At 43.8% G+C, this 27,441-nt stretch overlaps 1 protein-coding gene across 2 annotated transcripts in view; it reads left to right on the forward strand.

Moving 5' to 3' along the window:
• The window catches only part of ATXN7 (ataxin 7), a 107,388-nt gene that overhangs the window by 43,535 nt on the left and 36,412 nt on the right, over positions 1–27,441 (forward strand). The window contains exon 4 of one of the 2 annotated variants that reach the window (XM_040994768.1): positions 7,302–7,406. In XM_040994768.1, coding sequence (XP_040850702.1) covers positions 7,302–7,406 — 105 coding nt within the window. Of the gene's footprint in view, positions 1–7,301; positions 7,407–23,930; positions 24,940–27,441 lie in introns of those variants that run through there. The other variant, XM_040994769.1, reaches the window with a different exon arrangement.

The following is a 27,441-nucleotide window of genomic DNA, read 5'->3' on the forward strand; positions in this document are numbered from 1 at the left end:
AACCACTACGTACCTTCTATAGAGAAGTGAATGAGACAGATGTGGAACACAGTCAGTGGGAGGAGAGTGCAGCTCACACAGCTGGATGGAGAGCCACAGATACAGGAATGTTCTGTGTACCAAGGTTAGTCAGGGGGCTTGCTTAACCAAGTTTTAAGAGAAGTGCAGTGAGACTAAGATGGAATGAAATAGATCCACAGGCCGTTGTCAACCCCTGTGGTGGGAAGGGCAAGGGTGGAGTGCTGTGCCAGGAGAGAGCAGTGTGTGCCAGATCAAAACCAGCACTACAGAGCCATATACAGAGATGCACACCAGGATGTTAAGGACCTGGAAAGCCACATCCAGGATGCTAGTTTTTATCCCAAGACCAAGCAGAAGCTACAGAAATATTGTAGATGCCTGTCACTACTTAGACATACCATGAGCGCTCACTTCTCAGGGTCTGTGTTAGACAAGGCAAAGAGTTTGCTTACAAACAGGATTTGGAAAATTTGGTTATTGAGCTTTCAGTCATAACTCATAATGTCAGTAAGTGAAGCTCTGGCGAGAAGATACAGATGACATGAGTACTGTAAGGCATGTGAGTCAATTCGTGGTTTATGATTGTGATTGCAGATTGAGAGGAGGAGCTTTCTGTACATAGGGATGATTGGGGCCAAAAGGTAGCGCTGTGGTAGAGCCAGGCACATTTTGGGGTGCTGATCCACTCACACTGGATCCACTCACGCTGGGGGCAGATTGTTGAGGGGGCCTTGCTTGCAGAGAGGCAGACGAGAAGTTGAAACTCTACTTTGAAGCCATCAGGGTCTTCAAGAAAAGGATTTATTTTTCCTTTACAGATGGTGGCTCTGGCCTCAGCATAAGGGAGGCTGGACCAGGGAGAAACTCGGGCCCTATTGAGACCTGCCTAGGCAAGTAGCAATCCCTTGACCCTGTCTTAGAGGCACTAACTTGGAGAGAGCTGCTTCTAGAACATTGGAGTCCAGTAGACCTGGAGTCATACATTGGCTGTGCTGTGCAGCAGCTTATGAAATCTCAATTTCTGTGTGCCTACGTTTCCTGAGCAACACAACAGGGATGCATGGCTTGGAAACAAGGCATAAGTACTTCCTTATGTTGGGTACCCTTTTGAGAATTTGTCTGTGAAGGAGCTACTGTGATCATCATTCTTTGGAAAATGAAGGAACTGAAATTTGGAGAGGTTACAGAAGCTTGCCAAGGTGTCATTCCTCTTGACTCAGGAATTGGGATTCAGAGTGAGCCAGTGAGAGTGGGCAGCTAACTTGAGGAGGGGAGGGAGTGCTCTCTTGAGGAGGTAGTAGTCAAACAAGATCTCATGTCGGGAATGTACTAGGCTTTAGTGAAGAGTGAGGGCAGGTCCCACGACTGCATCTGTGAGAAATAAGAGGTCATTGTGCCTGGAAAGGATCTAGCCAAGGAGAGAGATTCAGGGGACCAAGGAGGTGTGCCCTGAGGGGAGCTAACCAATGAAGGTGTGGCAAGGGACAGAGGGTAAGAGGGTGCTGGACACATTTCTGGCAGGCACTTGGGGGCTGGGGTAAGGGCTGGGATTGTGCTCCAAAGGGAGTGGGAAGCCTCTAGAGAATTGTAAAGAAAAGAGTGACATCATGTAGTAGACAGTTCTAAGGTCTCCCTGACAGTCTTGTGGAGATTATAGAGACCACTTAGGAGACTTCTCTAGTCCATGGCAGAAGTGCTCCTGGCTGGTCCTACTGCCGTGGCTGTGGCAGCTGAGAGAAGTAGGCACAGCTTAGAACTGCTGGAGCTCTGGATGTGGTGAGTGACAAGAAAAGGTAGAGATGACACTGGGGTTCAAGCTTGAGCTACTGGGGGATGGATGGTATGCTTTACCTAAACAGAGAAAGGTTGTTAGAGGGCAAGGAGCAGATGTGAGGCAAGAGTGAAGCTTTTGAAACAGGGGTTAGGCATCCAGATGACAGTGTCTAACAGGCAGTTGAATTTGCCTGTCCTGATAAAACTGAGCAGCAGTCTGGGTTGGAGAGAGATGTGGGCGTTGATGGCATGTAGAAATTTGGGATGTGTGGGAAAAGGGTGACGCTCAGGATATTCCAAAGGTTAAATCCTTTGCTGTGTCGTTCCTGTCTCACTGTTAAGCACAGTCCTCAAAATGGAAATAGCAGTCCCAAAGGAACCAGATACATTTGCTGTCCCTATTTGAGGAATGGTTTCTGGTGTGGAGCTTGCCCTCGGTATGTGACTGTGGAGTTTCCACACACCTGTGCTCATATATCCATGTACCCAGCTCTTCCTGAGATTCTGGTGCCCTTTCTGGTGTGGAGTACAAGAACCCTACATGTGGGAGCCAAATGACTCAGATTCTGAAAAAGATGTAGGGCTTAAACAACAGTGATGGTTTTCCTTTGAATTTAGCTCAGACTCCATGAGTAAAAGTTCAATTTAAAAGCTTTTAATTACTTCCAAGTACGTAATTAATGGTGAGTTATATTATCTAAAGTAGGTTTTGTAAATATTTAAATCCTATAATGAAGTCATTTTTAATAGCCCAATATTTTCTGCTGTAAATGAAGCTTTTTCCTCTGCCCTGGCAAGATGCACGTGCTGATAGGGACAGTGATGACTGTATGCCCTGAAAGGATTCAGAAGCATGCCTGCTGTCTCTCACACAAATTATGTCATTTCTCTGTGTTGCCACAACATTCCACACTCCGTTCCTGTTGCTAAGGCCTCTGGAATGTTCCAGTGCAGAAAAGGGATATAGAACTCTATGGGGGCTGGGGGGGGCATTTAAATTATTTTGTTTCTTCTAGCTTACTTCCAAATAAGGATATCTGAAGGTAAAGAACTTAGAAAACTAAAGTAAATGTTGCTTTAGATTTTCAGAACAGAAACGAGAATTCTTGGGGTGATGTGAACTGGATTTAAGTGTACCATTTTTGTTTCAGTAGGATGTGTGTGTGTGTCTACGTGCACATGTATTTCGGGGAGATGGCAGCGTGTTGCTGAAAGATTAAGAACTAAATTTACAGCTCACAAACCAGAGTCATCCTTGGGCTGTTTTCTTGCTATATATTAAATAGATTGATTTCTCCACCAAAAAAAAGGAAGATATTAGTGCAGGATTATAGTTAGAAATGAGGTAAACCACACAAAAAGGGCTTAATAAATAATTAAGTCCATTAATGATGAACGTCAGCCATTTGTCATTGCGACTGTCATTACTGTCATCACCCGTTGCATACAGACTGAAGTTACTGAGGAAATGGTATTTACGGAAGTCTACATCCCTGGTCCCTTTGAGAGGGACCTTTACCCTCCTAGGATTGTTTGCTGCCAATCTCAAAAGACATACAGGAAGCAGGGCTGAAAAGAACCATTTTCTGTTTAAGCATCATTGTAGCAAATTTGAATCCTTTCCACAGTTGCTTCAGTTTTTAAGGGATAGGAAACAAATCCCCAGAAGTATGTTATTGATGTATTTTAAACAGCATTGCTTGATGTTAATTACTGAAGAAAACTATGACAAGCCATTGCATCACACAGGTTGTTGGACATTTCATGCTTTTCACTTACAAGTTATGAATATTACTATATTCTATGATATGGAGTTTTCCTTACTATAACTCCTGTTGGAGACATACGGCATTGGGGGTATATGGAACTTGGGACAAACTGCTTTAAATGTCTAAGGATGAAACGTCAAGACACGGCCATAGGAAGTAGCTTATTGTGTTTGTGTTTGTGTGTGTGTATGTGTCTGAAGCAGAGAGAGGCTGCCTGCCATATAACCTTTTGCCTTCTCCCACATGTACTATATTTAACTCCATGTGGGCATGCTTTCAAGGAAAGTAGCACATTGTTTGACTCTCATTTTTTTTATTAAATAATTAAGCTTAGTCACAGAAGTCAGCTGTGTGTTGGAAACTTCTAACATTATCTAATCAGTTTATGCAAAGGCTGAGGTCAGTACTGACATTTCATTTTTATTGGAGTGGGAATCCTGAAGGAATAATTACCATTCCTGTGTTTCCTCGGGACAAGCCAGATCCAAGCCATCAAGGAGCAAGTGTTCTGGTGAGACAGATGAAGCTGATGCTTGTGACACCCATCAGAGCATTGGTTCAAGCCCAGCATGTTCCACTTCATATCTAGCTCCCTGCTAACGCACCTGGGAAAGCAGCAAAAAATGGCTCAAGTGTTTGGGCCTTTGCTACTGTACCGGAGACCTGGAGCTCTGGGTTCCTGGTTCTGGCTTGGTCCTGCGTATAGGCCATTGCAGCCTTTTGGGGAATGGACCAGCAGATGGAAGATTGTGTCTGTTTCACTTTCAAGTAAACAATTTTTTTTAAACATTTGCTTTTATTGGAAAGGCGGATATACAGAGAAGAGGGGATCAGAGAGGAAGATCTTCCGTCCGATTGGTCACTCCCCAAGTGACTGCAACGGCTAGAGCTGAGCCAATCTGAAGCCAGGAGCCAGGAGTTCTTCCGGGTCTCCCACGTGGGTGCAGGGTCCCAAGGCTTTGGGCTGTCCTCAACTGCTTTCCAGGGCACAAGCAGGGAGCTGGAAGGGAAGTGGAGCCACCGGGGTTAGAACCGGCATCATATAGGATTCTGGCACATGCAAGGCGAGAGATTTAACCACTATGCTATCGTGCTGGGCCCCAAGTAAACAATTTTTTAAGATTCATTAGTTTTACTTGGATATCAGAGTATCTGAGAGAGAGGGACAGGCAGAGAGAGATTCATTCTGTTCGTTCACTCCCCAAATGGCCACACTGGCAGGAGCTGTGCTGACCCAAGACAGGAATCCAAGAGCTTCTTCAGGGTCTGTCTCATAGGTGCAGGGCCCAAGTCTTTGAACCGCATCCTCTGTTGTTTCCACAGAGCATAAGCAGGGAGCTCGATGGCAAGTGGAGCAACCAGGACTTGAACTGACACCCATAGGGGATGCTGGTGCTGTTGACAGAGGACTAGCTTGTTATTGCCATTGTGTTGGCCCTGTAAATCACTTTCAAATAAATCTTTAAAAAGGAAAAAGATATTGTAGACTTCATTGTGTGCCAGATCCAAATCCCAGCTTTGACTAACTCTTCCTCTCCGTGAATCTGTTTTCCTTTTACAGTAGAAATCGTGGTGCCTGCATAGATTGTACAGAGGTAGAACGAGGTGACACAGAGAAGCGATGCTACACCTGCAGCTGACTGTCATGTTGGATCCTGGGATAGGTCTCTGCCTGCTGGCTGCCCATAGTTCTGTGAAATAGAAGCCGAAAATCTGAACTCTAGCCATGTGTAGATAGGAGATGAGTAACTTGATATTTGACAGATCTTTTTAAGATTATTTGAAAGGCAGAGTTACAGAGAGAGGGTTGATGAGTGTGTGTTGTGTGTATGTGTATGAGAGAAAACACTTCCAGTTACTGCTTTACTCCCTGATGGCCAGGACTGGGATAGCTTGAAGCTGTGAGGCTCATCTGGGTCTCTCACTTGGGTAGCAGGGGCCCAGAGAGGTTCACCCTGCAGACTTTTGCCAGGGAAATAGGTAAGAAGTCAAGCAGCCAGGACTTAAACTGATGTTTATATGGGGTGCCAGTGTTGTGACAGCTTAGTCCAGTGCACCACAGTACTGGTGCCTATTTCGTTTGATATCTCCCTTGATCAGTTTATTCTCTTTAAAATCACTAAGGTCATCAAAGCTATGGGAAAGCTTTTTTAGGCTTTATTTTTTAAGAGGACATTTATTGGGCCCAGTGTGGTGACCTAGTGGCTAAATCCTTGTCTTCTATGCTCCGGTATCCCATATGGGTCCCAGTTCGTGTCCCTGATGCTCCACTTCCCATCTGGTTCCTTGCTTGGGGTCTGAGAAGGCAGTGGAGAATGGCCCAAGGCCTTAGGACCCTGCACCTGTGTGGAGGGCCTGCAGGAGGCCCCTGGCTCCTGGCTTTAGATAGGTTCGACCACTTGAGTAAATCAGCACATGGAAGATCTTTCTCTCCATCTCTCTGTAAATCAGCCTTGCAATTTAAAACAGTTAAGTAAATTAAAAATCTTTTTTAAAAAGGTGTGTTGGGGGGTTATTTGTGTACTTATGTACTGTGAGGTAGAGGAGAGGGGAAAAAATAACAGGAACTTGCATCCATTGGTTCACTCTCCAGATGACCAAAGTGGCCAGGCCTGGTCCAGTCCTGAGACGGGAGTTTATTCCAGGCTTCCACATGCATGCAAGCATCCTAGCACTTAGGCCATCTTCGGCTTTCACAGGTGCCTTAGCAGGGAGCTGGGTTGGAAGTAGAGCATCCACAATTTGAAGCAGACATCACTGCAGACAGTGACTTAACCTACTTCACCAAAGCACTGGTCTCTGAAATTAAACCTTTCAGGAAAAGAAAAGATGCTCATAAGGTTTTTAACATTCGCTCCCCACCCTTTAGGTATGTGGTCAACTAAAGCACGTAATTGTCAATGTAATACAAACCCAGCTACCATGACTATCTCATGCATGACTATCTCACCCCTCAGTGGTACATGTAGTGCAGACTGCTTGTTTGAAATGCCCAATTTTGAAATGTTTTAAAAGTCTAAATTCTGGCTTGAATTTTCAGCTCTCTGCTATATTACTTCAGTAACTAAATTGCTCACACTTAGACCTTTTAGGGAATAATTTTTAATAGGTATCAAGTTACTTTGTTTCCAGTTGCTATCTTACTATTTTAAAACAGCCAGAAAAGCTTAGATTGTGCCCAGTTCTGTGGCTCAAACTGAACTTAACATGAAAAGCTGCCTATAAACTGAGCTCAGTCTGTGTCTACTGATGTCATGATTTATACGAAAGAACTAGAAGTTCTAGTGACCTAAAATAAAAATGTGAACATAGTTTCTTGTTTCCTAGAACTAAGGAGACAAATTGAGCTCATAATTTAACAAATAAAACTGTTCAAATATATGACTTCGAGAATTACTAATCATTTTATTGTTATTTCTTTGCAACTTTTCCCCCAGAATCATTGGTAGAGTTCCTCAAAAGTTTTTCTTTTGTATCAGTTATTCATTTCTTACATTTAAAAAAAAATGGATCTGTTTTGGTTCATAATGATTTGGGGTGGGTTTTACCTTAACCTTTTGCAAAGTTTCTCTGTACACTTAATTGTGATGGCGTTCTGCGTGGGTCAGTTTTAAACCAGATTGCTGATTGTCCTGGTGCTCCTTTTATATGAGAGCTTCTTTGAAACATGTTGTTCCTCTGCTGCTGGGCATCAGTTGGAATCTGATGAGTGAGTGACCCCCTGTTTCTTTGTTGCAGACATGCCAATATTTGGTCTCTGTCCAGCCCATGATGATTTCTACTTGGTGGTGTGTAACGACTGTAATCAGGTTGTCAAACCACAGGCATTTCAATCACATTATGGTAAGTGTGGAACCGTTTTAAAAACCATTAGTAGCGGCTTAAAAAGTAAAGCAGGCTTCAGTGAAGGCCAGTGGTGGTGTGTGCTTACTATATACTAACACTGTTCAGTGGAAGGCAGACTCTGACTCAGAATGGGTGAATACCTCTCAGAAGTTTGGTATTTTGCAATTTTTTTTTAATCGAAAGTGATGTCCATTTTCTGATCATTGCTGAAATTAGACTGGCAAGAGGATGTTTCATGAGATTACCTTTGAAATACTGCATCAAAGCAGTTACAGGTTGATTTCTGCTGAAGCTCCTGGTTGTGAATTCAGTGAATTGTAACTGAGTATTTCACATGATGTGGACACAGGGCCATTTTCGAAGGAAACGGGATCCTGCCAGTAGCAAGTTTAGCAGTTATGAATCTTATGCGTTAGTTCATCGAAGATCCATGTTGGCCTTTGTTGTTGTCATGATGCTACTTGTCAATGTGAAAGATATAAGTTTCTGAATATGGAACTTGGTTTTATGGCCGGTTGGGGTCTGTAGTTTATTGCAGAAATATTTGATTGGCTTCCTTGATTTGAGTCATTGAGTATGCTATGTACGTCTGTGAACTTTGTAGTAATCCTCATTGCTTATTCTAGTACAAATGTGAGCTTGAGGAGCTCGGCGTTGTAGCTTAGTGGCTTAAGTTTTTGGGTTGCATGTGCTGGGATCCCATATGGGTGCCAGTTCATGTCACAGCAGCCCCACTTCCCATTCAACTCCCTGCTTGTGGCCTGGAAAGGCAATCGAGGACAGGCCAAAGCCTTGGGACCCTGCACTTGGGTGGGGGACCGAAAGAGGCTCCTACTTCCTGGCTTCAGATTGGCTCAGCTCCAGCCAGTGTGGCCCCTGGGGAGTGTATCAGGGAACAGAAGATCTTCCTCTTTCTCTCCTCCTCCCTGTATATCTGACTTTTCAATAAAAATAAATAGATCTTGTGCCCAGCGGCTTGGTCTAGTGGCTAAAGTCCTCGCCTTGAACGTGCCGGGACCCATGTGGGCACTGGTTCTAATCCCGGTGGCCCCACTTCCCATCCAGCTCCCTGCCTATGGCCCGGGAAAACAGTTGAGGACGGCCCAAAGCCTTATGACCCTGCACCCACGTGGGAGACCTCCGGGAAGAGGTTCCTGGATCCTGGCTTCCGATCCGTGCAGCACTGGCTGTTGCGGTCACTTGGGGAGTGAATCATCGGACGGAAGATCTTCCTCTCTGTCTCTCATCCTCTCTGTATATCTGACTTTGTAGTAAAGGTAAATAAATCTTTAAAAATATATAAAATGAATAGATCTTTAAAAACAAACAAATAAAAACATATATGAGATTTGAATGGACAGATAGGACCCAGCGTGATGGCTCAACAGCTAAATCCTCACCTTGCAAGCTTTGGATCCCATATGCATACCAGTTGTGTCCTGGCTGCTCCACTTCCCATCCAGCTCCCTGCTAGTGATTTGGGAAAGCAGTGGAGGACGGTCCAAAGCCTTGGGACCCTATACTCACATGGGAGACCCAGAAGAAGCTTCTGGCTTCTGACTTCAGCTCCAGCCATTGTGGCCATTTGGAGATTGAATCAACGGTCGGAAGATCTTTGGCTTTCCATAAATCTAACCTGCCTTTCCAGTAAAAATAAATAAATCTTTAAAAAAGAAAAAACTGGAAAGATAATGGAGTACCTCTGAAGATGAATTGTTTTTCAAAACTATTCCAAGAGTTGATAATGGAGCTAAGCCCTAAGAGATAAGGAGACACCTCCCAGCTAGAAAATTGGAATCAACACACATGATGCAGAGAAAACGGCCGGGCTGCAGGCCTGAAGGCCTGTGTCGCTGGAGGAGGGTTGTTAGTACAGGGAAACTGAAACCACAGGCAACCAGCATTCTAGGCAGAAACCTGATCATTCACAGGTCATGGTCAGAAACCATTCAGTCCTTGGAGGGTCCTGTAAGGGAATAACATGTCCCGCTGTAGTGCTGTGGATTTGTGCAAAATGGAATATGGGAGAATAGAAGCAGGGAAAACAGTTTTAAGATGAGATGGCTCTAGACGAGTGTGGGGCCAAAGTGAGGCAGTAAAAGTGAGGATACTGCTGAGTTTTGACATACATCTTAAAGCCAGAACAGGCCTACTGTTGATACTGACAGTGTATGTGTCAAGTCGGGAAACCATCAAGGTCGAGCAGAGGTGGTTTCTTGATAGGCAACTCGGAGAAAAAAGCCATGGATTACACATTGGCTATAGAAAGACGTTTGTTTTTTTAAAAATCACCTGCAGGGCGCCAGTGTTGTCGTGTATGAGTAAGCTGCTACCTGCAGCCAGTATTCCGCATTGGCCCCAGTTCGGGTCCCCGCTTTGGTTACGTAAAGTGAGAAAGGTTTTGGTGGAGGTAGAAGCGCCACTTACATTTATACTTGGAGCAACTATAGTGGTCCCAGGCTGACGGTGACGTGAGCGAGCTCGGATGCAGGAAATTCCAGGCCATCTGGAATGTGCTGTGTAGAGTTGCCTTTGACCAAAGGTGACATAGTCACCTGTGGATGACCCATGTGCTAAGTGTGACCTGTGGGACCAGTTCACAGGGTCTTGATGTCATTGTCAGTCCATTACAAGTCATTCTGAACCACATGGCTCTACATTGATGGGACCCTGTGGTGCTCCAGAGAATTAATAAATGCAATAGTTTAGAGGGATGCGCAAGAGCAAATTGTTACAGATGTTACTTTTCCAAGTCTTTGGTAGAAAGAGGCCTTTTGATCCCTTCTGCCAGGAGTACTTCACTAAGTAATTCAAGTGTATTTTTATGGAAACCTTTAAAAAAAATTGCATCTCCCTGCCTGAATATCAGCAAATGTATTGGCATGGTGCTGAATACCTTATTTCCGCCTTTTGTCTACAAATTCTAGCACAGCAATCTCCTAGAGAGTTACTCCTCGTGTGACATAGAAGCAAGGGTAACCTGAAACTGGCATAGAAGAAAGTATGAGTTCAAGATGCACACACTCCTGTGCCTTTGGGTGAGCAGGGGATAGGACTGACTGAACACTGCGTAGATGTACCAGGGTGCTACTAGTGCAAGGGAACTAAGAGGTGTAAAAGAGCTCAGACCAACATTGTGCTGTAGCAGGTTAAGCTGCCACTTGAAATGCTGGCATTCCATTCAAGTAAGGTTCGAGTGCAGGGTGCTGAGTTTTCAGTCCAGCTGTCTTCTGATGTGCTGAAGGACTTGAACACCTGCTACTCCCACAGGGAAGACCCAGATGGGGTTTAGGCGCCTGACCTTGGCCTGACCCAGCCCCCATGGCTGGAGCCATTGGAACAGCTCTTTCTCTTTGCTTTCTTTCCTCCCTCCCTCTCCTCCTGCTCTCCTGCTTTCTCTTTGTAACTCTTCTTTTCATAGAAATAAAGTTCTTTGCTGAAGGATGAGAGCAACGTGCTCGGGAGATGAGTAGTGCTGGGGCATGAGGAAGTAGTTGCCGCTTTGAGTCAGCAGTGAAGAAGGGGCTGGTGGGATGAACAAGTGGTTTGGAAATGGAGACGGTGAGGAAGCAACCAAATGACAACTCAGTAAAGTGGAGGAAGGTAGCTAGCACCCACCTGCAAGGCAGGGACAGGGCAGACAGGCCATGTCCCCAGAACCAAGAGCCATCGTCAGTGCTGCCACTGTGGCTTCTACGTCTTTGAGACCAGGTGGTAAAGGAGGGAGTGTTATTAGAACTGTTTTTTGTTTTTTGTTTTTTTTAAAGATTTATTTTTATTGGAAAGGCAGATATACACAGGAGGAGAGACAGGAACATCTTCCATCTGATGGTTCACTCAAGTGACTGCCGCTGCTGGAGCTGAGCCAATCTGAAGTCAGGAGCCAGGGGCTCTTCTGGGTCTCCCACGCTGGTGTAGGGTCCCAAGGCCTTGGGCTGTCCTCAACTGCTTTCCAGGGCACAAGCAGGGAGCTGGAAGGGAAGTGGGGCCACCGGGACTAGAACGGGCAACCATATGGGATCTTGGCACATTCAAGGTGAGGATCTTAACCACTATGCTATCGCACTGGGCCCTGGAACTGTTTCTTTTTTTGTTCAAGTTCCTTAAGGCCAGTTCTTTAGTTCTTTTTTATAGGTAGCAACAACCAAGAATCTCAAATTCAGAATCTTTGCAGTTAGCCGTTGTAGCCTGTTAAATGTGGTGCAGGTGCCCCTTGAATTATGATGGAATTAACAAGACCGCGCGCTCAGTCTAAACTGAAATTGGTCAACATGTGTAACCTGCCGAGCATCCCAGTTTAGCAACCTAGCATGCTGTTGATGATGAGGTGTTACCTTCCTGACAGAGCAGGGGGTGAGCGGGGGTGGCGTTGTGCTCTCTGCCCCACTCAACATCAGGAGAGAGGATAGCCCCAGGAAAGACCTAGATTCAAATTTTGAAGTTCAGCATCTACTGAATTATTCCTATTGCTTCAGCACCGCAGTAGTGCTGGGAAAGGTCCTCTAAGTCGAGCAGTTCTGGCACCGTCGTACACCGCTGGACATCATGCACAGTGTGAGGAAGTCATCACTGCCTAGGAAGGATTATTTTTTTTTTCTTGCAGTGAAATGGATGGAAATCTGTGGACAATCCCCTGTGAATCTGTATATTACTGATATTAAAGTGATTTTTATGAGCAGGTTGTTGCAAGATCTAAGGGCTGTTCTTTAAAAATCATAGCTGCCATGCTGCGGGAATGCTAAGAGGCAGAAAGGCGTGCGGCATAGTTAAGTTGTAGAGTGTGTGTGTTGTGAATCAGTGAGCAGCTTATTCCCTGGAGTGCTGAGATGCCATGTAGTTTTTGGAAATTAATGAGTAACCACACTTTCCATTTGAGCAGTGGTTGATGGTGAGCGATTGTGGTGTCGTTTTGGCATTTTTGGTGTTTGAGGCTGGCAGCTGTCATCATGTAGATTGCATTGTTTTCTTGGGAACGAAGAGTAGCATTGTGCTTCCTTTATGTTCTAATGTTTTGAAATATTCCAGCATGTCATTTTCTTCAGTAACTCAGTATTTTTGAGAGCAAGGCGTTTCTTACCATTGGTTTCAGATTTAAAACTACAAGTGGAATCCAAGAATCCCAAAGCTGCTGTGAAACTGAGTCCAAGAGCAGTTTCCTGAGTGGGCAGCTCCCAGACCCAGGAGGATGCATGCATTGTCGCACCTGCCAGCAGATGCTATCTGCTCCGGCAGGCCTGCTGATGTCATGCCAGTGCCTGGTGAGGTGACGGACGCAGTTCAAGAGCAGAGTATGGTGAAGTCTTGCAATGATAGCAGGAAGAGAGAGCTGACTTTAAATCTTTGTGTTACGTGCTGGGAGTGTCATATAAATGGCCTCTAAACATGTCAGTACTATGGAAGGCTGTGATGGTGTTTTCTAGAGGCAAAAGCACTGTTTGAAAAGGGCATCTTTTCTGACTAGTTGTTAATAAATGGTCCTGACTGGGTGCTGAGATTAGTAATAAACTGTGGTCATGATACATAAATTGCATCTGTGTACTCTCAGTGTGTCAGGTGGGGTTAGCCCAGGGTTAGGAATGACTTGCAGTACCTTTGGACGGAAGCTGAGTTGCCCTAGTGGTTGATTGTCAGAACATTCCCCTGGACTTCACATTTCACTGCTGTTTCTCAATGCTTCCCTGTATTTGCTTATCAACGAGCACCTTAGTTTCTGTCTTTTCTCTGTCACAGGGATGATATTCTTTAGAGAAAATTGGTAAATTATTTTTATTTATCTTAGATACCATGTGTACAATCAGTGTCCTTAACTGAAACCATATGCCAGTGTCCACAGTGCTGTTCTGGTCCAGATCGGCTGTACTGGTGCACCTGTTCACTTTGGAATGGCACACGGCTCAGCCACCTCACAGCCTTCCACAGGTGCTAGCTTTATTATTTACTTATTAGTTCTCCTTTGTGTCCTCTATGTCAAATCAGTTTTTTTTTATTAAGATTTATTTTATTAGAAAGGCAAATATGTAGAAAGGAGGAAGGACAGAGAGGAAGATCTTTGGGCCGTTGATTCACTCCCCAGGTGGCTGCAATGGCTGGAGCTGAGCCATTCTGAAGCCAGGAGCCCAGAGCCTTTTCCAGGTCTTCCATGCAGGTACAGGGACCCAAGGGCTTGGGCCGTCCTCGACTGCTTTTCCAGACCATAGGCAGGGAGCTGAATAGAAAGCAGGACTGCCAAGATTAGAACCAACACCCATATGGCATCCTGGTGTGTGCAAGCTGAGGACTTTTAGGCACTAGGCTACCACACTGGCCCAAATCACTTTAAATAAATGCATTTGCAAAGGAAGTGTTACTAGAACCTTAAAATGGGAAATTGATATTGTTTGCCATAAAAGATAGTAGATGTAGGGGCCTGGCAGAGTAGCCTAGCGGCTAAAGTCCTTGCATTGCATGCCCCAGGATCTCATATGGGTGTCAGTTCTAATCCCAGCAGCCCCACTTCCCAAACAGCTCCCTGTTTGTGGCCTGGGAAAGCAGTCGAGGATGGCCCAAAGCCTTGGGACCCTACACCCACATGGGAGACCTGGAAGAGACTCTGGGCTCCTGGCTTCGGATAAGTGCAACTGCAGCCGATGCGACAGCTTGGGGAGTGAATAAGTGGATGAGAGATCTTCCTCTCTGTCTCTCCTCCTCTGTGTATATCTGCCTTTCCAATAAAAATAAATCTTTTTTTTTTTAAAGATAGTAAATGCAAGAAATGAAAAGAAGACAGTTTCGTTTTCTGCTGATGTTCTTGCAGTGTTGACTCTGAGCCTGACACGTGTTCTCTGTCAGTGAACGCGTCAGGATGTCCCGGGCTGGTGGTAACCCGTGTGATAGTGTGATGTTGGGGGAATCCAGAGATTCCAGGGAAATTTGACTTGTGATTTAATGTTGTTCTAGTTGAGGTTTGGTGCGTACTCCAATGTTTTGGGAAACATCAGTTCAATCCATTGGTAATATTTAGTTTCCTGTGATGTTTAAGGAGTTGTTTGTTGATAACCAAATCTAGCCCCTTAAATGGAGGTGTCAAAAGTCTGACTTTTCCACAACTTTGTTAGAGTAGTTTTAACAGAAACATTCTTGAGATATCACAGCTTTCTCCTCTTGCAGTTAGAAGTCCTATAAAACTAGCAGCCGTGCACATTGCTTGGACTTACTGTCCCTTGGCTTGGATTCTTTTAGATGCCAGCATAAATTATATTTTTTCAAATGTCATTTTCATCAGAGGATGAGTCAGTTACTCATACTCATATGAGAAATTACTCACATTCCTTTTAGCTAATTAATTGGTTTTCAAAGAATGTTAGTGTAATAGCAAAATAAATCGTACTCTGAGATCTGATGAGCGAGTTCTGGCTGAAATGCTGGTTCTCCTTGTTGACATTTCGGAACTGTGGCCAGCAATCTCCATCATGTAATTAAGTTAATCTACATCTCAAAGCAGAGGTTTTGCTATTAAAAAAAAAACCACACAACCCCACTGCTTTTCCCTTTTGATTGAGTAATGTTATTTCTGTATCAAGCAGCTATTCTTGGAAAAAGAAAATGTGTTTCTTCTCTCAAGTGTGCTAAATTTGGCCGCTGAAGATTATATGCAGGGTCTTTTTCTGCTTTGAAGCATTCGGTGATAGTTAATCTTTTTTGAATTGGCATCCATTCATTAGTCCACAGGCTATAGTAATGTTAACTTTAATAGTGCTTGATCATTTACAAAGCATTTTTATCCATGTCAACTCACTTCCTGTCTTAAACAACTCACTGAGTGGATTTTATTCCCAACTTGCAGATCAAAAGTCCTAAATTAAATTTATACAGAATAAATTGACTCTAGACAATGTTTTCTGGGTACTAAAATCATGCAGTAAGGGTGTATGGAGTTAAAAGAAAATTTTAAAAAGACTAAGTTCCAGGTGTCAGAACTGTTACTAATGACAGATGTTCTGGCTCAGTACCTGGATTGGTGTTTGTAAACCCATTACCATTGAGGGAATTTGAAATAATGTGGACATGTAATGATAGTGGGAGTGGACAGATAATTGATGTCGTGTGGTTATTTGATTTCTGCCCTGCCTGGTTTACTTTATTTAATCTTAAAGCATACTGACTGCCTGAAGCTAGCCTCCTCTTTTTGTATGAATCTCATAATGTTTTGGAGCTACTTTAGAGACTGTACACCATTTATTTATGCAGTCAGTAAAAAGTTAAAAACTTGTCACATAACTAATATATGTATCTTGTTTGGAGAAACATATAGACCTTTAGCTGTTGGGAGAAAATTTAGGTACAGGAGTTAAGGGGAACAGGTGTATTAAAACATGAATGATGTCAAAGTGTTCATTAGTTGCATTCTCAAAGGACGTTTTGTCTATTGGATCTAATCTTCTCATCAATAAGTGGAATGATATAAAATATGGTGTATTCACTTTTTCCCACCAAATGCTACTGATTAAACTATTGAAGTAACTTTAGTAGTATCAGATAAAGAATGTAGTTTTGCTTCTTTTCCTTGGTTGTGTAGTAAGTGGGTGACTGAAACATGTTACTTATGCTATTTGAAAGAGCAATATTTTTAAATTTCTAGACAATGTATTTTTTCCTTTTGCTTTTAACAGTGCCTTTATTCATGTTTATGCCTTTGAGATTGGTTTTATATTTTTTAAACTAAGAATGATATTATTTATGCATTTTACCAATATTTATGGGGCACTTAACTATATGCCAGAAATTGCTCTCCACTGAGTTAGAAAGGCTTATTCTAATCATGCCGGCCAAGATAGAAGATGGAGTCAAGTGAAATAAGATAATTTACTTGAGAGAAAAGAGTTAGTGCAGGCCACTTTAGATAAGCTACTTAAAGTAAACCTTGTCCCATGGATGCAGTAGCAGGTGCAAAGATCTGAAAGTTGTGAAGGAGCCAGAATACTCACTGTACTAGGAGGAAAGGAGTCCAGGTTGAAGAAGGGGAGAGATAGGGCAGGGCCAGATGACACTTGAGGCGTTGTGAGGAATCAGGATTAGACAATGCAAGCAGCATGGAGCCACTGAAAGCGTGGGTGCTATGACACGTCCTGAGCTGCTTTGGGGTTGGTTTATGGAACATAGAAGGCAAGTATGGAGTAAGAGACTAGTCAGTGGGCTATTGTGCAGTGCCAGGTCTTAGGAGGAGTACTGAATCAGGGAGGCTTCAACAGGATTGGAGCATCAGAAGCAGGGAGGGAGGGAGGGGGTGTGTGTGTGTGGTGTGTACAGGATTGGAGCATCAGAAGCAGGGAGGGAGGGTGAGTGTGTAAGAGTGTGCGTTAGAAGCATAAAGCCTGCAGGGCTTGCCTATGGATTGTGCTGGAGCAACCTGGGGAAGGAGTGGAAGGTGAAGACTCATGGGGGGTGGGGGTTGGCTCAAGCTACTGGATGAATTGACTGTGTCTTGTGGATCGGGAGGTTGTTATTTAAATGTGTGTGAACATTTATGTTTAATGAGGTACACTGAGTTAAGAGCCTTGATGTATTATTACCTTCCCTCTTTAGATATGAAGATTGTAGGAGTACAAGATAATTACTGCAGTCATGCCAAATTTTGGGCTTACTTAGTTTTTGTTCGCTCATTTGATTAGTTTGTTTCAGTGAAATGGTCATCCCGTCATAAGCCAGGAAACAAAATTGTATCCCCATACTCCTGCCTCTTTAAAGTTACTGATTGGTCCAGGCGCAGTAGCTTAGCAGAAAGAAGAGTCACAGTCAGAAGCTGCATCCAGGTCCCTCATATAGGCATTGAGACCCAGTCACATGGGCCACGGACTGTTAACAGTCCTGGGCATTTAGCAGGGAGCTGGATCAGACATGGACCATCTGGGATAGAAACCTGCTATACAACAATGCTAGCCCCCTTATTGTGTACTAGACCCTGGACACAGTAATGTTTACCTGCACACTTATCTTCCTCGCCTTTGTTAGGAGTTTACCTTTTTTTTTTTTTTAAGATTTATTTTTATTTGAAAGAATTAGAGAGGAAAGAGAGGGAGACTGATCCTCTTTTGAGTGATTCATTCGCAAATTAACTGCCACAGGAGCCTGGAACCCCCCCACCCCCAAGTTCTCCAAAGGATTGCAAGGCCCCAAGTACAAACAGGGAGCTGGGTCAGAAGTGGAGCCCCTGGGACATGGAACTGACACCTGTATGGATGCTGGCACTGCAGGTGGAGGCTTAGCTTGCTACACTATTGTACCTGACTCGTGAAGTTTACTGCTTTAACTTGACAGTTAAATGCCTTTATTTGGTAATGCATATTACTCTTGTTTTCCTTTTCAAAAAATAATGACACATTTATTTTAAACTCCTATATAACCACCATCTTGTCACTCTTGTCACATATTGAAGTCATTAACTGTACAGAACGATGGAACTTTTTTTAAGTTTTTTTTTAAAGATTTATTTTATAATTTTTTTTATTGGAAAGTCAGATATACAGAGAGGAGGAGAGATAGAGAGAAAGATCTTTCAGGTCTCCCACACAGGTGCAGGATTCCAAGGCTTTGGGCCTTCCTCGACTGCTCTCCCAGGCCACAAGCAGGGAGCTGGATGGGATGTGGGGCTGCCAGGATTAGAACCGGCATCCATATGGGATCCTGGCAAGTTCAAGGCGAGGACTTTAGCCACTAGGCCACGCTGCCGAGCCCGATGATGGAACTTTTTTAAACTGAAGATTTCACAATTAAAAAATCCATGTCTTAGTGATATTTGTTTAAAAATGTTTTCATTGACAGTCATTTTGCAAGGCTGATTTGTACATGACTGTTTTTAAGATACACCTGCTGTTTCAGCTTTGTTTAGCTGTGATCTTACATGCGACCAGAAGAGGGAGTGTTTTTCACTTCTTCTCGTGAGACAACTTGTGCCTTGCTGGAAGAATTTCTTCAGTGCACGGCTAGGCCACACTGATGAACTGTTTGGAGTAAGGTTAGGTAATGGCTACATTTAGCAGTTCCCCTTCTGTTTGGATATTGAGTGTGTAGAAATCTCAAACTTAAGGTTGACTTTTAGATATTTACCGTTCTAAGTCTCAAAGTAATTTCATACCTGTTCATCTCAAGCATTGGAAAGTTAAAAATCAGAAAGTGAGTGCCTCAGTTTAAAACTATTTAAAATAAAAGTAGTGAGCCCTTAATCACACAAGGTGGAGTTCTTGACCTGCGTTGTTGCGTGAATTGTGTGTCTTCCGCTTGCATGCTTAACGTTGTTAGCCGAGTGTTAGGAGTGCTGAATGCTGAAGGTTTGCAGTGAACACTAGAGGTTTGGTGTCCTTTGCCACTGTGTGTAGTGGACCTTTTCTCTGGATGGTTCTTCATTGTGCTCAGTATCAACTTGATTCTCAAGTCTGCTTAGCCAAAGAATGATCAACACATGACTATGTTAGTGTCTGACTGACCATGTGTCATTACATAAATGTGGCCATCTCTAAACTGGCCCCTTTTGATAACCTAGTTTTTCTTATTTTGTTTCTTTCTGACTCTTCTACAAGTAAAACCTCTGCCTGTAAACCATAATGAATTCTTAAAATGCAACCTGCTAAGTTTTTCTCATGCTTAAAACTGTGGAGGCACAGAGGACCACATGTTTTATTGAGGCTTTTGGACGACTTCATGCCAAGTGTAGCTACTATCCACATTTCTGCTTCTTTGTTCCTCACTAATACTCCAAGGAAATTCATCACAATGGATTTCTAATTCTCTTTTTAATGCATTTGAGCATCAGGTGTGGCTATGCTATGACTAATTACACTGACTCTGTGGACCTTGTTTTTACTTCCTTGCTGTATTTGTTTAGAGGATTTTAATTTTTTTTCACAGATTGATTTCTTCGAAAGGCAGAGAAAGAGAGCCCCCTCAATGAGATACTCCTCAAGTGTACTCAACAGCCAGGGCTGGGCCAGACCAATGCTAGGAGCCAAGAAGTCTGATCTGGGCTCCCACTTGGGTATAGGGTCCCAAATACTTGAGCTGCCACCTGCTACCTCCTAGGGTGGAAACTAGCAGGAAGCTAGGGCCATTCCAGGCTCTTCAATATGGGATGCAGGCAAACCAGGCAGCGATTTAGGCTTAATCTCTATGCCACTGAATTCTCCCCTGAAATAGTCTTAACCATTGGTGGTGTTGTTTCTATGGGATGGAGTTACAAAAAGAAATTTGTTTTATCTGAAAGGATATCTGGTGTATTGTTAGTAGTTGCTGCTAGGTTATTTTGCAAAAGAATAATAAAGCTAGAAACCAGGTGTGTAATGAGAGGATTTCTATCAGAAGTAGATGTTATATTTATTTTCCAAATCTTTATTTTTCTAAAGTTTCTCAAACTGATCTTTACACACACACACACATATATAGTTAAGACTAATTTTAGTTTAACTCTGAAAACATGTTTCTCAAACAAGCATGTGGTTTCCACTACCAGGGTAACTGATGTCTTCTAAGTCTGGGTCATACTTAATAATACGAGGCAGAGATCTTTTTCAAAAATACTTAAGGGGATGGCACAGTAACTTAACTGGCTAATCCTCCACCTCCAGTGCCAGGATCTCATTTCATGTCCTGGCTACTCCATTTTACATCCAGCCCCCTACTTGTGGCCTGGAAAAGCAGTGGAAATAGCCCAAAGCCTTGGGACCCAGCACGCATGTGGAGAGACCTGCAAGATACTCCTGCTTCCTGGTTCAGCTCAGCTCAGCTCTGGCCATTGTGGCCATTTGGGAAGTGAACCAGTGGATGGAAGACCTTTCTGTCTTTCCTTCTCTCTGTAAATCTTCATTTGCCATGAAAATAAATTTTAAAATCACACGAACAGAAGTTGCTTAAACCTCTGTAGCCCATTGGCCTGGCACCCCTGGGAAGTGATAACTCTCCTTAGGGAAGAAAGCTAGTCCTCTCAGACTGGGATTCCTCTCTGCTACAGGAGAGCAGTTTTGGGTGAGATTTAAAGTAGGAGAGACTTGCCATTTAATTCTGATCTCACTGTCTTCCTTGCATGTGGTGTAACTGGTGGCCTTTTAGGATTACTGCTCATGTTGTATATCAAATTATGACATTGAAGTTGTAGTTCCTACAGAGCCTGTGTAGATGGTGCCGTGAGTTCTGTTAGTGTGGCTAAATCACGGGGCCTGGCCCTGCGAGGTCAGCTGAAGGAAGGCTGCTGCATCATCTCCTCCTCAAGGTGAATCCTGGTCTAGACCTCTCTCCCACCCTCTGCGAACTCCATGAGTGCCCAGTAAGCTCAGGCTAGCAGTGAAGAGGCATTGCTGGGACACTAATCTGTTCAAGATTGCAGTTTCCCGGCCTCAGCTGAATGAATTGCTTGGTGTTTCCAAGTCTGAAAATACTTTCTTCCCCTTTCAAGTGCTCCTTGGCAGCAGGTAAGGAATGTTAAGGCTCCTGTAAGTGGCAATTAAGGCCAATTATAACTTGCCCAGCCTGCTGAGACAGTGAAGTGGAGTTCGTGGAGACTTGTGTTTCTGTAAAATGGAGAGCTGCCTACCACAGGGACAGGAACACAGTATTTCGTAATTGCCAGCAGCTTGTTTGTTGCCCTACAGAACACAAATGACACCTCTGCTGGCGTCTCTGGGATTCAATTTAGGAAATCCCAAGATTCAACTTGACTAATTTCTGTAATAGAAACGTCTTTCTGTGTAACTCTTCCTTCGCTTTGAAGGATTGCCACCACCCAGATTTTCCTTAGTTATAATAGCTGATATTTACTGACCATTTAAAATGTACTAACCATTACGTTACATGTAGGCTGCAAGATGAACAAGCTATAGGTGGGCTCAGAAATCTGCTGGCCAAGACCACGGAGTTACAGGTGTTGAGGCTGCAAGCTGGCTGCCCCGTCTGGCCTTCACTCCCTCCTTGCTGCTCGTGATTTGCTGGCTTTGTTGCACGTGGGCTAATTCACAGAATGGCTTTGGCAGTTCAGGCCCCCTGCATGAATCAGAGTAAGACAGTAAGTCAGTGCATCCCATCCAAAGCACAACTGATACTAAAAACTGGCTGTAAGAGCATAGTAATACTACAGAGACCAAGCAAGGTCTGCTAGGTATGAGTGTATCCTGTTGAAGTTGTAGTTTAATCTGTAGTCTCCTAATTCTTTCCACAGTGAAAAGAAGGACCATGTCCCCAGACTAGACAATTAAATACAAACCACCATTGGGAGATACTTTCAAAATACATTGTTTTTGGATTTCATATGGATAGATCATTTATTTCTAAGCAGAAAAGGCAACATTGGTTTTTAAATATTACTATTTAGATCATTTTGAGAAACATGTAGTTGTTCAAAACTTTGATTTGGAGTGGTTGTTGTGGAACTGCTAAGGTTAAGTCACACTGCTAAGGATACCCACGTCCCTGTCAGGGTATGGGTTGAGTCCCAGCTGCTCATCCCATCCAGCTTCCTGGTAATGCATCTTGGGATGCGGCAAGCGATGGCTTAAGTCCTTGGGCCCTTGCCCCTTCCTAAGAGACCTGAACACGTTCCTAGTTCCCGGCTGTTGTCTGAGTCAGTCCTGCTTGTTGTGGGCATTTCGGTAGTGAACCAGAATATTGGAATCTCTCTCTTTCCCTCTTTATCTTCCTGTTTTTCTGTTCATTTCCCCTTCCATCTTTCTGTTTCAAGTAGATGAAAATAACTGGAAAGTAAATATTGAAACAAACTTTGATTACAACCTTATTCTTAACTTTTTTTTTCCTTTAATATTTGTAGCCTATACTTCAATTCAGTCTTTTCTGACCTATGTCTTAGAAACAAGTTCATGGGTGGTGCAGTGGTGCTGTGGGTTAGCCTGTTGGACGAAGTTCCTGGCTTTTGTGTGGCTCAACCATAGCTCTTGAAGCTATTCTGAGGTGTGAACCAGAGGATGGATGCAATTCTGTCTGTCTTAAAAGAAACATCAAAAGCGGGGGGTGGGGGAGGTACCCAAAGACACAGGTTTGTGAAGTTTCACAATATTACAGAAATAAACATATAAGTTCATACTGTTTCTCTGTTTGAAATTAAATGTAGGTCTATATTTGTAGCATTAAGAATTCAGCTTCATTTTTATGGATTGCTGATTCTCACGATGAAGTTTTTTGCCCCAATAATACTGTCTTCATGTGTGAATGGGAACATTGGAAAGGCATGAGTGTTCCCAGGGAGCTGTGAAGGACTGCTGTCTGATCCAAAGGATGCAGTGATGTAAAAGCTGAGGTTTGGCCCTAAGAAAGTGCTCCCCCGCATCTTAGTTCTGTTCTGAGATACAAGGCATGCCTGTTGGAGAAGGCAGTTGAGGAACCGTGGACAAGCAGATCTGTTGTAATCGGGTTGTGCAGCAGTAATTTTTTTTCCTTTATAGTTTAGGAATAAAGTTTTGGTCAATTAAGCTAAAATGGTTACTTTGTTCATTAACTTTTGAAAATACTTGGGAGGAGGTGGTTCCAAGGCTGTTGCTGGCATTCCCTTGTGTTCTTCCAGTGTTGTCTAAGAACCAGTGCAGTCTGGAATTGTATTACCATGACTGCAAGAATAATCTGGGGAGAAAAGTGTTGGAAACAGCCCTGCTGCTCCAAGCATGATGTTGTTGATATAATTGGAGCCAGAATGCTTTTTATGAAACTGAAGCAGTATGGCCACTTTTCTTTTTAGTCAGTGTAGAATTGTTTTCTGGGCGCCTGGCATGGTAACCTAGTGGCTAAAGTCCTTGCCTTGTATACCCAGGATCCCATATGGGCGTCAGTTCTAATCCCAGCAGCCCTACTTCCCATCCAGCTCCCTGCTTGTGGCCTGGGAGAGCAGGATAGACCAAAGCCTTGGGACTGCACCCACGTAGGAAACGCAGAAGAGGCTCCAGGCTCCTGGCTTTGGATTGGTGCAGCTCCAGTCATTGAGGCCGCTTGGGGCGTGAACCATTGGATGGAAGATCTTCCTTCCTCTCTGTCTCTCCTCCTCTCTGTATATCTAACTTTACAATAAAAAATAAAGAGAAATTTGAAACAAATTTTTTTTTGTTTCTGCTCTGATAGGGTCTGTTTCCTATAGATGGGCTTCCGAACTCTTGCCGGCCCCTTGTGGACCCAGGTGTTTCTGCATAAGGGTGATGGCATTTTGTCAAGGAATCTTCTCTGACTTCTGCAGGAATTCACAGGGTTCATTCTGAACCATCAGGCACTTGAATCATCATTGTTACAAAGCTCAAATCAGGTGGCAGGTTTTTTGTTTTTGTTTTTTAAGATTTATTTATTCTGTAAGAAAGGCAGATTTGCAGAGAGGCAGAGACAGAAAGATCTTCCATTGATTGGTTCGCTCTCCCAGCGGCTGCAACAGCCAGAGCTGAGCTTGATGTGAAGCCAGGAGCCAGGAGCTTCCTCTGGGGTGCGGGGTCCCAAGGCTTTGGGCAGTCCTTGACTGCTTTCCCAGGGCTCAGGCAGGGAGCTGGATGGGAAGTGAGGCAGCTGAAACATGAACTGGCGCCCATTTGAGATTCCAGCGTGTGCAAAGCGAGGATTTAGCCACTGAGCCATCACTCCAGACCCAGGGAGGTAGTTTTTCATGACTGCTTGACAGTAAAGTCAGCTCACAGGAGGATGAGTACTTAGCTGGGGATCTGAGAGGACGGAGATAGCCATCGTGCAGGCCATGGCAGCACTGTGTACAAGGAGCCGGTTAGAACTGTTTGTGGATTAAAAATATACACAATAGTCTCCTTTTTAGTCCTTTGTTGATTAAACTGTCCAGGAAACTGGACAGTTAGGTGATATGAAATTATATTTTACCAATCTGAAAAGAAAATGGATAGATTTAGGAAGAGCAAATATGTCTAATATTTTAATAAACTTTCAAAAAAATTTACATTTTTAATTTACTTTTAATATTGTTTACATAGTTGAGGGACCAATGTGGTAAATTTTTTTTTAGTTAGTATGAATACTACAGGGGAAATAAAATGTAGAGAAGTCTGCTCATATTTATAGAAATGTCTGCTTTTAAGATTTGAGATAGGGCAAGGCTAGGGTGGTTTATAATGAATTATGTAAATTTTCTAATATACTGGGCAATAGCAGTGTCAGTTTAAAGTGTTCAGAAAAAGATAGGTGTGAGTAATTCACATTTTGGCATTTAATATTTGTAAATTCTGTCTTCCCTCATGTTGGCAAGTCGCCTTTGAAATGAAAGGATTAATTTACAGCAACCAGGACACCCTGTATGACCATATTAGATGAAATTAGGCTCCACCCCCAGTTTTCTGTTGATCTGCCAGGACCTTTGTAATTCAAGTGCTTTTTACAGTAGTAGCAAATGTTACATAAGCCCAAACATGGAGCATATTTGGAGTTGGTGGGCAGACCCAAATCATAATGCAAGCATGCAGTAGCAAGTGTGCAGTGAGGCGCAGCCAAATTCTGTGAATGGAAGGTAAGAAGACGCCTCTCCAGAGTAGCCCTTCCTCTGCGCAGGGACTGAAAGCTCCACTGGGTAAGTTTTCCGAGGCAGTTTTCAGAGGCAGGGCTTGGCTCAGGGCCCAGCGCTGGGTGAGCTTGCGGAAGGTGGATTAGGTCTTCGCCAGCGTTCCATAGAACCCAGCAGAGCTGAGGAGAGTTTGTGCGGGCGCCTTCCTTCTGGCTTTTGTCCGGCCCTGCCAGCAGGCCCCAAGGGCTGTGCTGCCTGAGTGGAGGAGGGAGGGAGGCTGTGGAGCCCCGGATCAGAGTAGGGGGATTAGCTGTTGCAAGCTGTCCGCGGGAGCCATTCTAAAATGTCATTTGAGTGAGCTGGCCAAAGTTCAAGCACACACAGGAGTCGAGTTTGCTATTAACTCCAACAAAATGCTGAGGTCTGCAGCACACAGGTCCCGTCTACAACAGGGACGGCGTTGGTTACATCGCTCTCTAAAAATGGAGGAACGCTGTGACATGCTTTAACTGTTTGTTTTTTTTTTATCTTACTTGTGGTAAGTGAGGTTTCATGACAGGCAGTTCGCAGTGTTTCCTGTAGAATGTGCTTGAAAGCTGTTTTGTCAGACACTTCAAATCCACAGTGAAGTTTCAAACAGAATACTGTGTTGAGAGCAAGAACAACTTCAAAACACAGTCACCCTGGGAAGTCATTCAGTAACTTAAATTGAGTGTATAAAAATTTAATTATGGACTCAGTACCAGCAAGACGATATTTTCAGTTGTGTTATGAAGGTGGCTGGCAGAGCGGAGCCGATTCTTGGGGTGCACAATGCCTTGTGAAGCTCATGCCTTCTGGCTTCGTGCTGGAAGTGAGGTGACAGCTGAGTACTTTAGTTTTCACTGGATACAAATTTCATGCCTTCTGCAATGATAAGCTGGACTAGAAGGTTTTAATTGAGGCTGAAATTTAACTGCTCAGTTGTGAGGCATGTAATGCAAGATCTTACTGATCTTGAATTAAATTGCTATCGATTATGAGTTTTCTAAAAGCCCTTGTCAGGCAGCTTTAGTTTTGCTGTTGCTGGTTTCATTTTTACATGTCACTTCTGGTGTTTTAGAAGCAGTTACAGTTTGTCTCTGACTGGGGGTGGCAGTAGGGCCAAGGGGACAGATAAAACATGGTGTGAACTTGGGAAAGCATTGGCATTATTACTAATTAGCCACCCTTTATTGATAGAATTGTTGAAGAAGGAGGCCTCTGAGCTGTGTCTTGGGTGTGTGGTTTTTACTATGCTTCTGTTCCATCTGCTGATCTTGTCTCTGCTTCTGTCCATAATACAATGAAACAGCAAGGATGCCTAAGCTAGGAGAGAGGAATAATGCAATGCTGCGTTTCTCAGCACCCAGCACAGTCCTCCTGCACCTTGGAGCACTATCAATTGGTAGCCAGGGACCCCAAGCACCTTGGGATTCCCCATCCAACAGGCAGTTCCTTTTTGATAAAAGAAAAACACAAGAGAGCTGCTTTAATCTCAGTTTTACCAGCTGCCTTTTGTTCTTTTTCCCCCCCATTGTAGGTAAAAACTTAGATTGAAATGGCAAAAACATGGAATAAGTTTGGTTTTGCCATTCTTTCCCCCCCACCCCTCACATTGTGCTGTTAGCCCAGTATCTTCTGTTTGTGAAGAGCTGTAACCCATACTGTGACTGTGTAGATGTTTAGTGCATATAGCCTAACAAGTTGTATGTTCACCTGGTGATGGTAAAGGTCCAAGTTCATAGGGTACCTTTCTTCCTAACTGATAAAAACTTCAGTCTGAAGTACCTGGAGACTGGTGGTTGGGGATCTTGTCATTTTTATTCTTTCTTCTCATGTACTGATTACTGAGGAATAGAAACACTTCTGGCATATGAGGAGGTGGATGGGAGACTATGAGGTGATGTGAGCATGTGTGTTTCAGGCAGCATCGTTGGGTAACACTGTGCTTCCTGAGGACAGTAAGGAGAAGTCCTTAGGGCTGGTAGGAAAGCAGAAGTGTCAGCCAGTGTGTCATGGTGTGTTACTGGTAGTCAGAAATGCTGTCAGCAAGATCACAGAAGTGGCAGATAGCTTGCTGGCTGTGTTTTGCTCAGTAGCAGCAGCCGTTCCCTGAGAAGGTACTTTCCCTGAGACACACACACAAATGTACAGGGAGAGAGAATATGAATATAACACTCAGGTCAAAGTCTCCACTTGGAAGGGGAGCCATGGGCATGCTAGGCATGCTTGAGGAAATCAGCTGGCTGCTGAAAACGTTCAGCTTGCCTGAGGATAGGCTGTCTCACGTCATTGGCTGTGAGGGAAAGATGCTCTGCTTGCAGCCAGAACGCTAACAGCCCCTGCTCTGTCATTCCCGCTCTTTTCGGAAAGCATCGTAGTGTCCTGAGATTTGCACAGAGCAGCTTGTGAACCAGGCAGAGGAGAGGAGTCCCACCCCCCATCCCACCCAACAGTCAGTTTTTCATGTGCTTACATACCTGAAAGCTAGGTTCAGGAGGAACAGTCCTCACGGAAAGGATTGCTGGCAAGAGAAATCACTTGAGG

The sequence above is a fragment of the Ochotona curzoniae genome, unplaced genomic scaffold (genome assembly GCF_017591425.1).
Source record: "Ochotona curzoniae isolate NIBS_2020 unplaced genomic scaffold, NIBS_Ocur_1.0 contig_908, whole genome shotgun sequence".
Lineage (NCBI taxonomy): Eukaryota > Metazoa > Chordata > Mammalia > Lagomorpha > Ochotonidae > Ochotona > Ochotona curzoniae.